Raw genomic sequence first — 13,788 nt, forward strand, 5'->3', positions numbered from 1 at the left:
TTTTCTCATTTTATGAGACATCACTCAGAAGGGATTAGGTTTGGGATCCACCTTCCTTGGTATGACCTCTTTACCATAACAAAAGACAAGTCCTATTTCAAATCAGAGTCATATTTACAAGCACAGGGTTTAGGACTTTCACATATCTGTTTGGGAGACACAATTCAGACCTTAACACCCTCCTTGTTGTTGTTGTTCTTGGGTACTGTGTAGTCAGTTCCAACTCATAGGGACCCTGTGCACAACAGAATGAAACACTGCCCAGTCCTGTGCCATCCTCATAATTGTTGCTATGCTTGAGCTCATTGTTGCAGCCACTGGGTCAGTCCATCTCATTGAGGGTCTTCCTCTCTTCTGCTGACCCTCTACTTTACCAAGCATGACGTCCTTCTCCAGGGACTATAACATGTCCAAAGTATGTGAGATGTAGTCTCACCATCCTTGTTTCTAAGGTACATTCTGGGTGTACTTCTTCCAAGACAGATTTATTCATTCTTTTGGCAGTCTATGGTATATTCAATATTCTTTACCAACATCATGATTCAAAGGCATCAATTCTTCTTCAATCTTCCTTATTCATTGTCCAGCATCCACATGCATATGAGGCTATTGAAAACACCATGGCTTGGATCAGACTTAGTCCTCAAGGTGACGTCTTTGCTTTTCAGCATTTTAAAGAGGTCTTTTGCAGCAGATTTGCCCGATGCAATGTGGCTTTTGATTTCTTGACTGCTGCTTCCATGGGTATTGATTGTGGATACAAGTAAAATGAAATTCTCGACAACTTCAAGCTTTTCCCTGCTTATCATGATGTTGCTTATTGGTCCAGTTGTGAGGACTTTTGTTTTCTTTATGTTGAGGTGTAATCCATACTGAAGGCTGTGGTCTTTGATCTTCATCAGTAAGTGCTTCAAGTTGTCTTTACTTTTAGTGAGCCTGGTTGTGTCATCTGCATAATGCGGGTTGTTAATGAGTTTTCCTCCAATCCTGATGCCCCGTTCTTCTTCATATAGTCCAGCTTCTCAGATTATTTGCTTAGCATACAGATTGAATAGGTATGGTGAAAGGATACAACCCTGACATACACCTTTCCTTTTCTATTTGCTGAGTCTTTATGTTTTTTTTGTTTTTTATTTTGATGTGCAGGATTGTTAGTTTCCTTTGTGGTTACCTTAGTATTTACCTCTATTTTTCTAAGTTTAAGCCAAACTTTTATGTATATTACCTTGACTTCCTCTCCATATGAAAGATCTATGACTACATTATTTTTTAGTCACTCTCTTTTGATTTAACGTTGTCATCTTTTACATAATGATGTCTCTATTTCCCTGTTTTGAGGGTTTTGGCTTTAACTTATTTTTGTGATTTCCCTGTCTCAGTTGATATCTGGTTGCTCTGTCCTGTGTTCTAGTTTTGGGTTCTTATCTAATGTTATTGATTTTCTAACTGTAGGAGTCCCTTTAGTATTTCTTGTAATTTTGGTTTGGTTTTTGCAAATTCCCTAAACTTTTGGTTATCTGAAAATGTCCTAATTTTGCCTTCATATTTGAGAGACAGCTTTGCTGGATATTTAATTCTTAGCTGGCAATTTTTTGTTTTCTTCAAGGCTTTATATATGTCATTCCATGGCCTTCTTGCCTGCATGGTTTCTGCTGAGTAGTCCAAGCTTATTCTTATTGATTCTTTTTTGTAGGTGACTTTTCATTTATCCCTAGCTGCTCTTAAAATTCTCTCTTTACCTTTGGTTTTGGCAAGTTTTATTATAATATGCCTTGGTGACTTTCTTTTGAGATCTACCTTATGTGAAGTTCGATGAGCATCTTGGATAGATATCTTCTCATCTTTCACGATATCAGGGAAGTTTTCTGCATTTTCTGTTATCCCTCCCTGTTCTGGTACTCCAATCACTTGTATGCTATTTCTCTTGATAGAGCCCCACATAATTCTTAGGGTTTTTCATTTTTTTTAATTCTTTTATCTGATTTTCCTTCAAATATGTTGGTGTCAAGTGCTTTATCTTCAGTCTCACTAATTCTGACTTCTGTTTCCTCAATTCTGCTCCTATGACTTCTATTGTCTAATTCTGAAATTTTATTGTTAATCTGAATTTCTGTTTGCTGTCTCTCTGTGGATTCTTTCAGCTTATTAAATTTGTCATTATGCTCTTCTCTAATCTTCTTAAGTTCCTCTAATGCTATGTCTGTGGATTTCTTGGCTTGTTCTGCATTTTGCCTGATATCTTGCCAGATCTCTTGAAGAGTTCTGTATATTAATCTTTTGTATTCTACCTCTGGTAGTTCCAGGAAGATATCTTCATCTAGAAGATTTCTTGATTCTTTGTTTTGGGAGCTTGCTGAAGCCATCATGATCTTTATGTGATTTGATATTGACTGCTGTCTCCAAGTCATCAATAAGTTATTGTGTTTATTTACTTTATGTTTGCTTACTATGTCCCAGCTTCTTGTTTTGTTTTGTTTTGATATGCCCAAATAGGCTGCTCAAGTGAGCTAGTTTGATTCCTGGTGCCTTTGAAGCTCTAACGTGCTCTCCCCAGGTGGTTAGAGCTGTTACTAGGTATAGGAGTCCAGGAGTCCATTTATTTTTCTTGTATGGATGCAGCTCAGGTGTTCAGGTAGTCAGTCACCAAGTGCGTGGTGCAGGCTCTCACCTATAGTCTTAGACAAGCAAGGGTGATTGGTGTAGGCACAGATATCTGGCTGCAGTAGGGGGTCACGTGCTGAGCAAGGCAGAGGACTGACAACCACCCCTGAGTGTCTGTGAGGAAATCGTGTCCCTGTTCCCTAGGGCATCTAGGTGGGTGGGTTTTGCAGCCAGACTGTGGGCACCCAATGCTGTTGGCTGTAAGGGTTGGGAGGCATCACTTATCTTTGGATACTTGTTGAGGGTGGCTAGGTGGCATGGGTAAGCCACCAGTCCTCAGGCCCCTGATGTGGGTAGGTGAGGGCCCTGCTTAACAGGAAGAGCAGTGTCAAACATCACAAGCCTGCCTCTCCATCATGTAGCTTAAACAGTTGAAGTTAGAGTTCAGGTATATATCCTGTTTTACTGTGCTGATGAGGGCCTACACTATTGAAATGAGCCCACACAAATCAATGCAGGAGTGAAAGGCATTCAAAGTCTGTGGACCACTTGTGCAGGTGCATAGGCAAAGGAGCTGTTTCTGTCCTGGGTTCCCAACTTAAGGGAGCGAGCAGATTATTTTTGCCCCTTGTTTGTTAATTTGTTCCTTCTCCAAGGCCAGGAGATGGCTCAGGGTGAGCGACAGGTCCTACTTTCAGCCCAGGGAAAGTGGCTATCACTGAAGCCAGCTCAGAACCCACTGAAGAGTGGGGAGAGGTCAGTTAAATAGGAGAGTGTTTTCCAAAGGGTTGTTTTTTGGTCCACACAGTGGGTTAAACACAAGTTCTTATCTTTTGCCAAGAAGGCTGCTTTTTGCTGATTCTGACAGTGTGAGTGACCTTTCAGCCACTTGGTCTCTCCCAACGTGGAAAACACATCCTGAATGCCACTGTTTGCCTTACTGAGCTTGCACCAGCAGAATCAGCCTATGGGGTACCAGTTCCCACCAGTTCAGGCCTGGCAACTCCTTGCTGCTTCTGAACAATTTCTCCTTCCCCCTGCTGCTCAGTCTGATTCCTCAACTTTGCCTTTGATGTTCAGAGCTCCTAGATTGTCATTTATAATCGATTCACTTGTTTTTTGGGGTCTTTGTTATAAGAGGGACCACTTGGAAACATCTGACTACTCCTCCATCTTGGCCGCACCTTCACCTTTCCTGACTTTAAACCATGCAGTATCCTCATGTTCTGTTTGAACTACAGCCTCTTGGTCCACGTACAGATTCCTCATGAGCACAAGTGTTTCAGAATTCCCATTCTCAGCAATGTTATCTATAATTTGTTATGATCCACACAGTCAAATGTTTTAGCATAGTCAATAAAACACAGACCCAGAAAAAACGTAAACATCTTTCTGGTATTCTCTGCTTTCAGCCAGGATCCATCTGACATCAGCAATGATGTCCCTGGTTTCACGTCCTCTTCTAAATCAATCTTGAATTTCTGACAGTTCTCTGTCGAGATACTGCTACAGCTGCATTTGAATGATCTTCAGCAAAATTTTGCTGGCATGTGATATTAATAATATTGTTCTATTTTTTATAATTCTGCATTTGGTTGAATCACCTTTCTTGGGAATAGGCATAAATATGGATCTCTTCCAGTCAGTTGGCCAGGTAGTTGTCTTCCAAATTTTTGCATAGATGAGTGAGCACTTCCAGTGCTACATCCGTTTGTTACAACATCTCAGTTGGTAGTCCGTCAATTCCCAGAGAATTGTTTTTCACCAATGCCTTCAGTGCAGCTTGGACTTCTTCCTTCAGTCCCATCAGTTGGTTGAATACCAACAAATTCTTTTCAGTATAGTGGCTGTCTGTATTCCTTCCATCTTCTTTTGATGCTTCCTACACTGTTTAATATTTTCTCCATAGAATCCCTCAGTGTTGCAACTTGAGGCTTGGATTTTTTTATTTAGTTCTTTCAGCTTGAGAAATGCAGAGCGTGTTTTTCCCTTTGGTTTTCTCTTTCCAGGTCTTTGCACATGTCATCGTAATACTTTGTTTTCTCAAGCCATCCTCTGAAATCTCTTTAGCTCTTTAATTTTATCATTTTTTTCTTTTGCTTTAGCTATTTGACATTCAAAAGCCAGTTTCAGAGTCTCTCCTGACATCCATTTAGCTCTAAAAATTATTGAGGGGACCTGTTTCCCTATAGCCACACCACAGAGCATACTGAAAACATTTGGAATTTTGCCTATTTTTTCCATGAAAAATGATATCTTGCTCTAGTTTTATTTTGCTTTCCTGTTATTAATCAATGAGTTTTTTTAAATATTATAAGTAAGGTTGAATACTATTTAGTATATTTAGTAACCATTTAAAGTGTCTGTTCATATCTTTTGCCTATTTTTCACTTTTCTGAAACAATTTTCATAATAAGAAAATTAACAATAATTTTGTAAGGGTGAAGTTTTTCAAAATAAAAAGGAAAAACATAGATTCCTGGAAATTTCTCTTATCCACAAGCCTGTTCTGCTTCAGTATATCTGGAGCAGGACCCAGGAATATGCCTCTTGAACAAGCACTCTCACTGTTTTCTTCTTTTTTTAGTTGTACTTTAGATGAAGGTTTACAGAACTAACTAGTTTCTCATTAAACAGTTAGTACACATATTGTTTTATGACGTTGGTTAACAACCCCACGATATGTCAACACTCTCCCTTCTTGACCTTGGGTTCCTTTTACCAGCTTTCTTGTCCCCTCTTGCTTTCTAGTCCTTGCCCCTGGGCTGGTTTGCCTCTTCAGTCTCATTTTGTTTTATGGGCCTGTCTAATCTTTGGCTGAAGGGTGAACCTCAAGAGTGACTTCATTATTGAGCTAAAAGTGTGTCTGTGTTTTTGGTCTTTTTAATATCTATTTCCAGGTAATTTCTGTATATGAAAAGTGCACTAGTCCTTTTCTGCAAAATGAGTTATATGCATATATTACTCCAGGCACTAAAATTATATTGGCCCAATTCAATAATGATTTGTATGAATAATGATAAGTATATAGAGAAAAGTCATGCATGTGCATAATTTGTATTGGCATCAATCTGGTCATGGTGGGTGAGTGGTGAGAGCCTGCACCTCACTTCATCTCTGGTCCTCAGAGTGGGATCCTGTCTGCCCTGCCACTTATACCTGGCTTCATCTGTACAATCCTTGGAGGTCTGTTGGCAGATTATCTTCTTTCCAGAAAAATTCTCAAGCTTATCACCATAAGGAAACTCTTCACTGCCATAGGTAAGAAACGAGCCAGTTACAAGGGTGGACATGGAATGCTCAGAGAAGCCATCTGTTTACTCTATGTCTGTCCTCCCCCTAGGAGTTCTCCTCCCATCCCTGCTCAACATGTCCCTGTATTGGGTCAGATCCAGCACCAGCACCAGTGTGGCCTTCTTGATAATGTCTCCTGCCATCAACAGCTTTTGCTTCTCAGGAGCCTTTGTTAACATCCTGGATATTGCTCCTCGGTAGGGACCCCTCTGCCTCATTCTCACAGAAGCCCAGTTTAGTTCAAGAAGCCCTAAACCTGCTGTCTTAGGCTGGGTTCTCTAGAGAAGCAAAACCAGTGCAGTGTATAAATATAGAGATTTATATAAAGGAAATGGATTACGTGGTTGTAGAGACTGGAAAGTCCCAAATCCATGGGTCAGGCTGGAGGCTTCTCCTGACTCACATAGCCACAGGTGCTGGCGAATCCAGGATCGGAAGATCAGATAGCAGACCTCTGGCTCACAGGCTGTGGAGGCCAATGAGTCAGCAGGTAAGACAGCAGGTAAGCTGCTATTCAAGTCTCACATACCAGTGGTCAGATGAACAGAAACCAGCTGCAGGATCCAGAGTGAGCAAAAGCCAGATAGCCTTGCCAGGAGGTCCACCCTCAGAGAAACTCCCTTTCAACTGATTGTCTGCTCACAACAGATCTCATCATGGAGGTGATCACATTACATCAGGTCTCATTATGGAGGTGATTACATCATTAAAAAGCTGACAACTACATCATAATTGCCAAATCACTGAGGATCATGGCCCAGCCAAGATGACACACAAACTTAACCTACACACTGGCTCTGACACATGTATAAGATGTGACATGTGCAACAGACCACAGGAAATGTTAACACCAGCCCAACATCCAAATAATTACTGAGAGTGACCTAAATCTGTTCAAACATTGTAAACTTCATTTCTCCAGGTGAAAATAAGGGTGGTCAGTTCCTTATAACATTTCAATGCCATGATCACAATTCAGCGGGGGTTACTCCCACAAATGTCTCTGTTGAAGAATGGAGCAATTCACAGGGTTGAATAATTGACAGGACTCAGGAGGCTCCACAGAATGTGGTCATGTAAGGCTTCAATATGGTAAACGGTCCTTTACAGCAGGTGAAAGAAAGTATAGGTGATGATTGGAGACGACTGAGACTTGTCAGGTAGCTCCCTAGTCCATTCACTCACAGAGAACACACTTCATCTTCAGATAGTGAACTGCCAAGATGTCGGGGAGATATCGGGGAGCCATTGTCTCATTCAGTGAGGGTCTTTTGTGCCTAAAACTAGGCTGCAAGATCAGGCTCATTAGCAGAAACCAAGTAAACATATAAACCAGGTTCAAGCCATCAGCCTGTTCATTTTCTGTGAATAAAGTTGACAAGTTAGTACAGGTTGCCCTTGGAAGTCTCAGACCTCAGCACAGGATTATATTAATAACTACTCAGTCCATTTCATTCAGTCCCCGCCACCCCCCCCCCCAAAAGGGTCAGCATAACTCCAGACATTCCCAGGAATAAGCACAGAAGTGCAACAGTCCAGCTGAGATGAACGCTTTGCTCACAGAAAAATGTCTCTCCTCCTCTCTCTCTCTCAGATACACTAGCTTTCTCAGGGGACTATCACAAGTCTTTACACACACAGCTGGAGCCATCTCTCCCACCACTACTGGGTTTTTCATCAATCAGGTGAGATCATAGTTCTGAAGAAAATATTCTTAAGAAAAAACTCAAAAAGCTTATATGTAGAATCTATAGAGGTCACCCAGAAGTCACCCATGCTCGGGATGCAGAGAGAGGAGGAATGCTTGATTATATGAATTTATGTTTTCTGAGTTCTTATAAGATGAACCTCTCATGGTAAGCATCAACTTTTATAACAATAATACTGGAATTTCTCCTATAGAAAAGAATGACCAGCCATCTTGGTAGCAGACTGCCACATCTCTCTCCCACAGCACCGCTGGTTGGAAACCATCTTTCGGTTGGTTGGCAGTCGATCGTTTTAACCGCTGCACCACCAGGGCTCCTAGTTGTGGAAAAAAATCCAGCTGATGGCTTGAACTATAAATAAGAATCTTTTTCATAGCGACATTACATGCAGAAAGATGTGTATGATACTCATGTGAATGTCATTCCTTTCTGTGATTTTCCACCAGTCAATCAGGAAAGGGGAGCCCTGGTGGTGCAGAGGTTCCAGTGTGTGGCTGCTAACCAAAAGGTCAACCTCTGGATCCCACCAGCTACTCCATGGGGAGAAAGATGTGGCAGTCTGCTTCTGTAAAGATTACAGCCTTGGAAACCCCATGGGGCAGTTCTACTTTGTCCTATAGGGTCACTATGAGTTGAAATTGACTCAATGGCAGCAGTTTTAAGTCAAGAAAATGAATGAGGAATAATACAGGAAGGGTCGTCTTTATGATATCAAGTGCCTTCTCTTTTTTTGAAGTTTTAATTCTCTTCCAACCACTGACCAACACACTGTCAGAAAATAGTTGTTTATATGGAAATTTTCAAACTGACCTTATCTCCCTTCTCATTTATTCATCTATCCATTCATTAATTCAACAAATATATATAGTACATTAACATGTGCCAAGCACTGTTCAAGGGAATAAAACAAACCAAAGTTCTTGCCCTCATGAAGCCTATAAGAAGGAAACCAACAGAAAACAAATGAAATAAGTAAATCCAAACCGAAAAAACCAAACCAGTAGCCGTGAAGTCGATCCCAACTCATAGTGACCTTATAGGACAGAGTAGAACTGCCCCACAGGGTTTCCAAGGAGTACTTGGTGGACTCGAACTGCTGACCTTTTGGTTAGCAGCCGTAAGCCTTAACCACTACGCCAACAGGGTTTCCAAATAAGTAAAATGTATGATAAATTGTTTTGTGGTAAAAGCTAAGAAAAGAATAAAAATGAAAGGGGAGTAGGTTTCCAAATAAGTAAAATGTATGATAAATTGTTTTGTGGTAAAAGCTAAGAAAAGAATAAAAATGAAAGGGGAGTAAGGTACATAAAAGGTGAATGGAGTTTCAATTTTAAATAGGGTAGTTAAAGAATCTTACACACACACACACACAAAAACGAAATAAGCAAAGACTGGCAGGAAGTGGATATCTTGGAGAAGAGTTTTCCGCAGAAAGAATACCCAGTGCAACAGCCAAAGGCAGAAATATGCCTGGCATATCTGGGAACAAACAAGAAAGCCCTCGGAGGCCGGAGCAGAGTTGGAGGAGGAAGAGCCTCTCTGAGCCATAACACAAGAACTGGGTGGCGGTTAATGACTTTTATTTTCCTGCTTTCAGGATTCAGATTTGGGTTGGAGAAATGTCTTCTTGCTTTCAGCTGGTATTAACGTATTGGGGCTGATCGTCTACCTCATCTTCAGCCAAGCAGAAGTCCAGGACTGGGCGAAAGAGTGAACAAGCACTGACTTCTGTGAAAACGGAGTGATGTATTAGGTCCAGATGATTACTTGTTCCTTGTTTCCCCTTACAGATGTTCCCTTTAGTGCCTGCACAACTCATGAGACATTTAATTTGAATTGACCTTGTTCCCTGTGTCTTCTCAGAGTCCTTGGCTACTATAATAGTGAAGATTCTGCCTGGAGATTTTACTGGGAAGTGAAAGTCTAGTTACTTAACTGTGAGGCCATGAAGGAATAGGTGTGTCTGACTTTCTTCATGTTCTCCACTCTTTCCACTGTTATCCTGGAAAAAGCATCAGAATTTGGAGGACAATTTCTCACCAGAGGAAAAGACGAAGCCGGGATTATGGGAGTGAAAACTGAGAACCATAAGGGAAGTTGTGTCCAAACACCCAGAAAATGAACCGTGAGAGCTAACATTAAAGGACCAATACCATAGAAATGATAATGTACACACCCCGAACTCCTAGGCCTGGTGGTGAAATCAGACAAATTTGTCCTCAAAAATGAGGGGGGATACAGGGCCATTGTGAGGTTTGGTGAAGGCAAAATGCCTGGTTGAAAATGCCAAGGAGGAAAGGACAGTATAGACAGAATCCATTTTACCAAGAGGCATGAATGTCCTATAGCTAAAGTGGGGAAAGCATAGTAGGCTTCAACTGTGTGACAACTTGCTTTCTATGGCTTCTAGCTTTGGAATCAGAGTTGCCTCCCTAATAGCTGTAGATACCAAGCACTTTCTGGAGTCCACTATCACACAGCTGCCTTCACTTTGGCCATATTGGCCTCTGCCCAGCATCTGGTTTGTGGATCTGTGCAGAAATCTTTAATCTTAGTAAAAGGACACTACCTATGTTCTCTCCTATCCCCTCAAATATTTGTTCATGCTGTCACTCTCATCTTGACTTCCCTTCTTCTGCTCCTCCAATGTGATTGTGGGGGCTGGCAAACCTGAAATTTGTCAGTCAGTCAGCAGGGTAGAAAGTCCAGCAGCCTTCAGTCTGAAAGCTGTAGGCCAAGTGGGCTGAAAAGTCTAGCAGGGTATTTGTGTCTTAAGGGATAATTCTCCTTTGGGAAACTTCAGTTTTTGCACTTGGGGCCTTCAACTGATTGGATGTGGCCCATCCACATCATGGACGGTAATCTGCTTTACTTTGAGTCAACTGATTGTCGTAAATGTTAAACCAAAACCAAACCTGTTGCCGTTGAGTTGATTCTGACTCATAAATGATAGTCACATGTAAATTCTTTCACAGCAACATCTAGACTGCCATTTGACCAAACATCTGGGCACCATAGCCTAGACAAGTTGACAACATAAACATAACCATCACAGATGGTGAGAGATGGAACGAAGAGAGCTCCTGCCTTTTCACTGGATGGTTAATGATCACGTCCATGTATGGTAGTGAGAAGTCAGGGAGGGTCTGCCAAGTGATTTTACTTGGAATTGAGGTAGGGACTGACAATTTGTGTTGTAAGGAAAAGACCTGAAGTGCTCATGGCAGAGAAGAGGAGAACTATGTGGCAAAGATGCCCTGGAGAGGTGGCAGGCACGTGATGACCTCCTTTAGAGGACCTGGAAAACCTCACATTTTTCCTCACCTGTTCGTTTATTGAGTTTCCTCTACTCAGTCTGATTGTAAACTCTCAAATTTCAAGAACCATGGGACTTTATTTTATACTATCTTTAATGCAAATATGTTGTTTCATATGCACTAGGTGCCAGTAAAAGCTTGTTGAATCACTGTATGAATCAATGAGTGGAATGGCACTGGTGGGGGATGGAATGGAATGGTGGGGGGGGGCACTTAGCATAAATATGTGTGGGAAGAGAAAGCACCCTATTTTGACCCAGTTTTCCTTTAATTCCCTTCGTTTGTGAAAGGGTAGAATCACCTAAACATATAGACTCCTTTTCTCATCTAATATTAAGATATTGAAAGATTAGGTTTGCCCCATTCCCTTTCTCTAGCAATCACAGAGCCAAACCCAGGCTTTCATCAGTGGCAAAGTGTTTGCCCATCAGGGAACAGGATCTCTTGCTGGCTTCTGAGCCATGCCATGTCCTCATTTATTCTCCTCCTTTCCTTCCTTGGACCATTTTATTGCTTTCTAATTTGTCACTTTTAGCTCTTTCTCAAAGTAAACTTGATTTCTCCCTGGGCCCACTAAAGAGGTAGCTGACTTGTCCAGTTTCCTCCCTAGCTAAATGTCCTTAAAGTACAGAAAGCTTTTAAGATTTTCTACCGGCCCACACACGTGCAACACCGAAGAGTAAAACTTGAAAATACAAAAAAGATCTTTCCAGAAGTCTTAGAATAAAATGTTCTCTTGTGCTTGCTAATTGGTTTATTTAATCATTTATAATTAATCATTAAATAATCATTTATAAACCATCCAATGTAGAGAGAAAGAGAGAGATTAAATTCAGACACGTTGCATGTTATATCTTACAAACAATACATTTTAGAAAAGAGATGTACGCAGGGTGTGAAGGTAGTAGAACTGGCCCCTTGGAATCCTCATGCCATCTTCTTCCTTGTGCTGACAACACCTCTCAGCTTCAGACTCACGGGCTGGGCCCACTTCCCATCAATAAGGAGGTCCATCCCAGGTTTTCTGAGCCCTCAGTTTTGTACCAAGCTTTGTAGAGAAAGAAAAAGAGTGCACATAAATGTCACTGGTAAGTTCTTGTACCAAGAGGACATAAGAAAGCTTTTCAACATTTTAGAGGAATAAATAAACTGGTTTAGTATGTGTATATGCATATATATTTATATATTTCTTTCAAGGTGCCTTCTTTGCCTCATAGGTAGGTTACCCTAGAAATTTGTTACACTTCTTCCCACTTGACATAAAAATAAATGTAATTATCTGGTGCAATTTTATCACCTTCTCTCTTCCCGACCTTCAAAAGTCTGTGTGTGAGAGCTTTGACGAGTTCCAACATTTTTTTCGGTACAAGCACATGGTGGGGTCCCTGGGTGATACAAACTGTTAACGTGCTCAGCTGCTAACTGAAAAGTTGGAGGTTCTAATCCACCCAGAGGTTTCTTGGAAGAAAGGCCTGATGTTTTACTTTGAAAAATCAGCCACTGAAAATCCTATGGAGCCCAGTTCTGCTCTGACACACATGGGATCACCAGGAGTCGGAGTCGACTCCACAGCAGTTGGTTTTCTAGGCACATGGTATGAAGCCAGGCATCATTTCCTTTATAACTATGCTATATCCTAAAAACAGAGCTCAAAAACACAGTGCACACCTATATGGTTTGGAACACAGGTAGTTTATATTGCTCCTATCGATGGCAGTGGGTTTTTTTTTATCCCTAATAAGAACACATTGATCTACAGCAATAATAAGACTTCTTTTCATACTGTTACGAAACTTCCATTCTTCATAAACCAATTTGGCACTTACAAAGTGAAAATAAAACAACGCCGTGTGATCCTGCATCAACCACACGTTATGGCCCTGCTCATAAGCATCACTGGTTGCTTTAAACAACAATTTCCTGTCACCAGCGGCAATTGGGGTAGTGTTTTCTGGCAAACTGGACTGAAACCTGGCTTCACTGGTTATTAGGCACCCAGATGAGCCCATCTGATGTCATCATATTCTCCAAAACCCAAGAAGAGGAAGGTACTAAGCTGGAGTGTTAATTCAGGGTCATAATTGGGATGAATGAAGACATATTATCTTTCCTTTGTATTGAAAAATTGTATTTGTCTTTTTATTTGAAGTTTTATTAATAATTAAAACATGTTCATAAAAATAGACATTTTCTGGGTTACCCAGGCAAAATAGCTATTTGCATTGCCTAATGGCTGTCTATGGGAGTCCTGGGTGACTCAACTACCAGTCAAAAGATTGGCAGTTTGAACCCACCCAGAGGTACCTCAGAGGACAGGCCTGGTGATCTGCTTCTAAAAGAGCATAGCCTTGAAAACCCTATGGAGCAGTTCTACTCAGTACACATGAGGTCACCACGAATCAGAATTGACTTGACAGCAATTGGTTTGGTTTTGGGTTTTTAATGACTGTCTATAAGAGCCTTAGGTCCCTGGGTGGCACAAATGGTTTTCTCTCAGCTACTAACCTAAAGGTTGGCAGTTAGAACCTACCCAGCAGCACCATGGAAGAAAAGCCTGGCCATCTACTTCCATAAAGATTACAGTCAAGGAAACCCTGTGGAGTAGCTCTGCTCTATATCACGTGGGGTCGTCATGAGTTAGAATCAACTCAACAGCAAGGGGTTTGGTTTTGATACAAGTACCCCAGACGTGTTTTTGTGTGTTAGCTGAATATAAGAATTCCTTTAATGTAGGTAATCATGGTGTATTTTATCCCAGGGAGGAACATAAAATGCTACAAAACGACAATAAGGATTTCACGAGCTGCTGAGAGAAAATTTGATATCTCTCACCAAAAAGTCAGTACTTTAAATGTTCACAGCCCATC

General features: G+C 41.1%; 1 protein-coding gene across 8 annotated transcripts in view; it reads left to right on the forward strand.

Moving 5' to 3' along the window:
- Positions 1-13,026, forward strand: part of LOC126076584 (probable small intestine urate exporter) — a 118,431-nt gene extending 105,405 nt beyond the window's left edge. For all 8 annotated transcript variants that reach the window (XM_049885229.1, XM_049885228.1, XM_049885234.1 and 5 more), the window contains 4 exons: positions 5,730-5,862; positions 5,945-6,092; positions 7,490-7,580; positions 9,202-13,026. In XM_049885229.1, the coding sequence (XP_049741186.1) occupies positions 5,730-5,862; positions 5,945-6,092; positions 7,490-7,580; positions 9,202-9,318 (489 nt within the window). In that variant the 3' untranslated portion in view covers positions 9,319-13,026. The remainder of the gene's footprint in view (positions 1-5,729; positions 5,863-5,944; positions 6,093-7,489; positions 7,581-9,201) is intronic.
- Positions 13,027-13,788: the final 762 nt, after the last annotated feature.

This window comes from Elephas maximus, chromosome 1 (genome assembly GCF_024166365.1).
Source record: "Elephas maximus indicus isolate mEleMax1 chromosome 1, mEleMax1 primary haplotype, whole genome shotgun sequence".
Classification (NCBI taxonomy): domain Eukaryota; kingdom Metazoa; phylum Chordata; class Mammalia; order Proboscidea; family Elephantidae; genus Elephas; species Elephas maximus.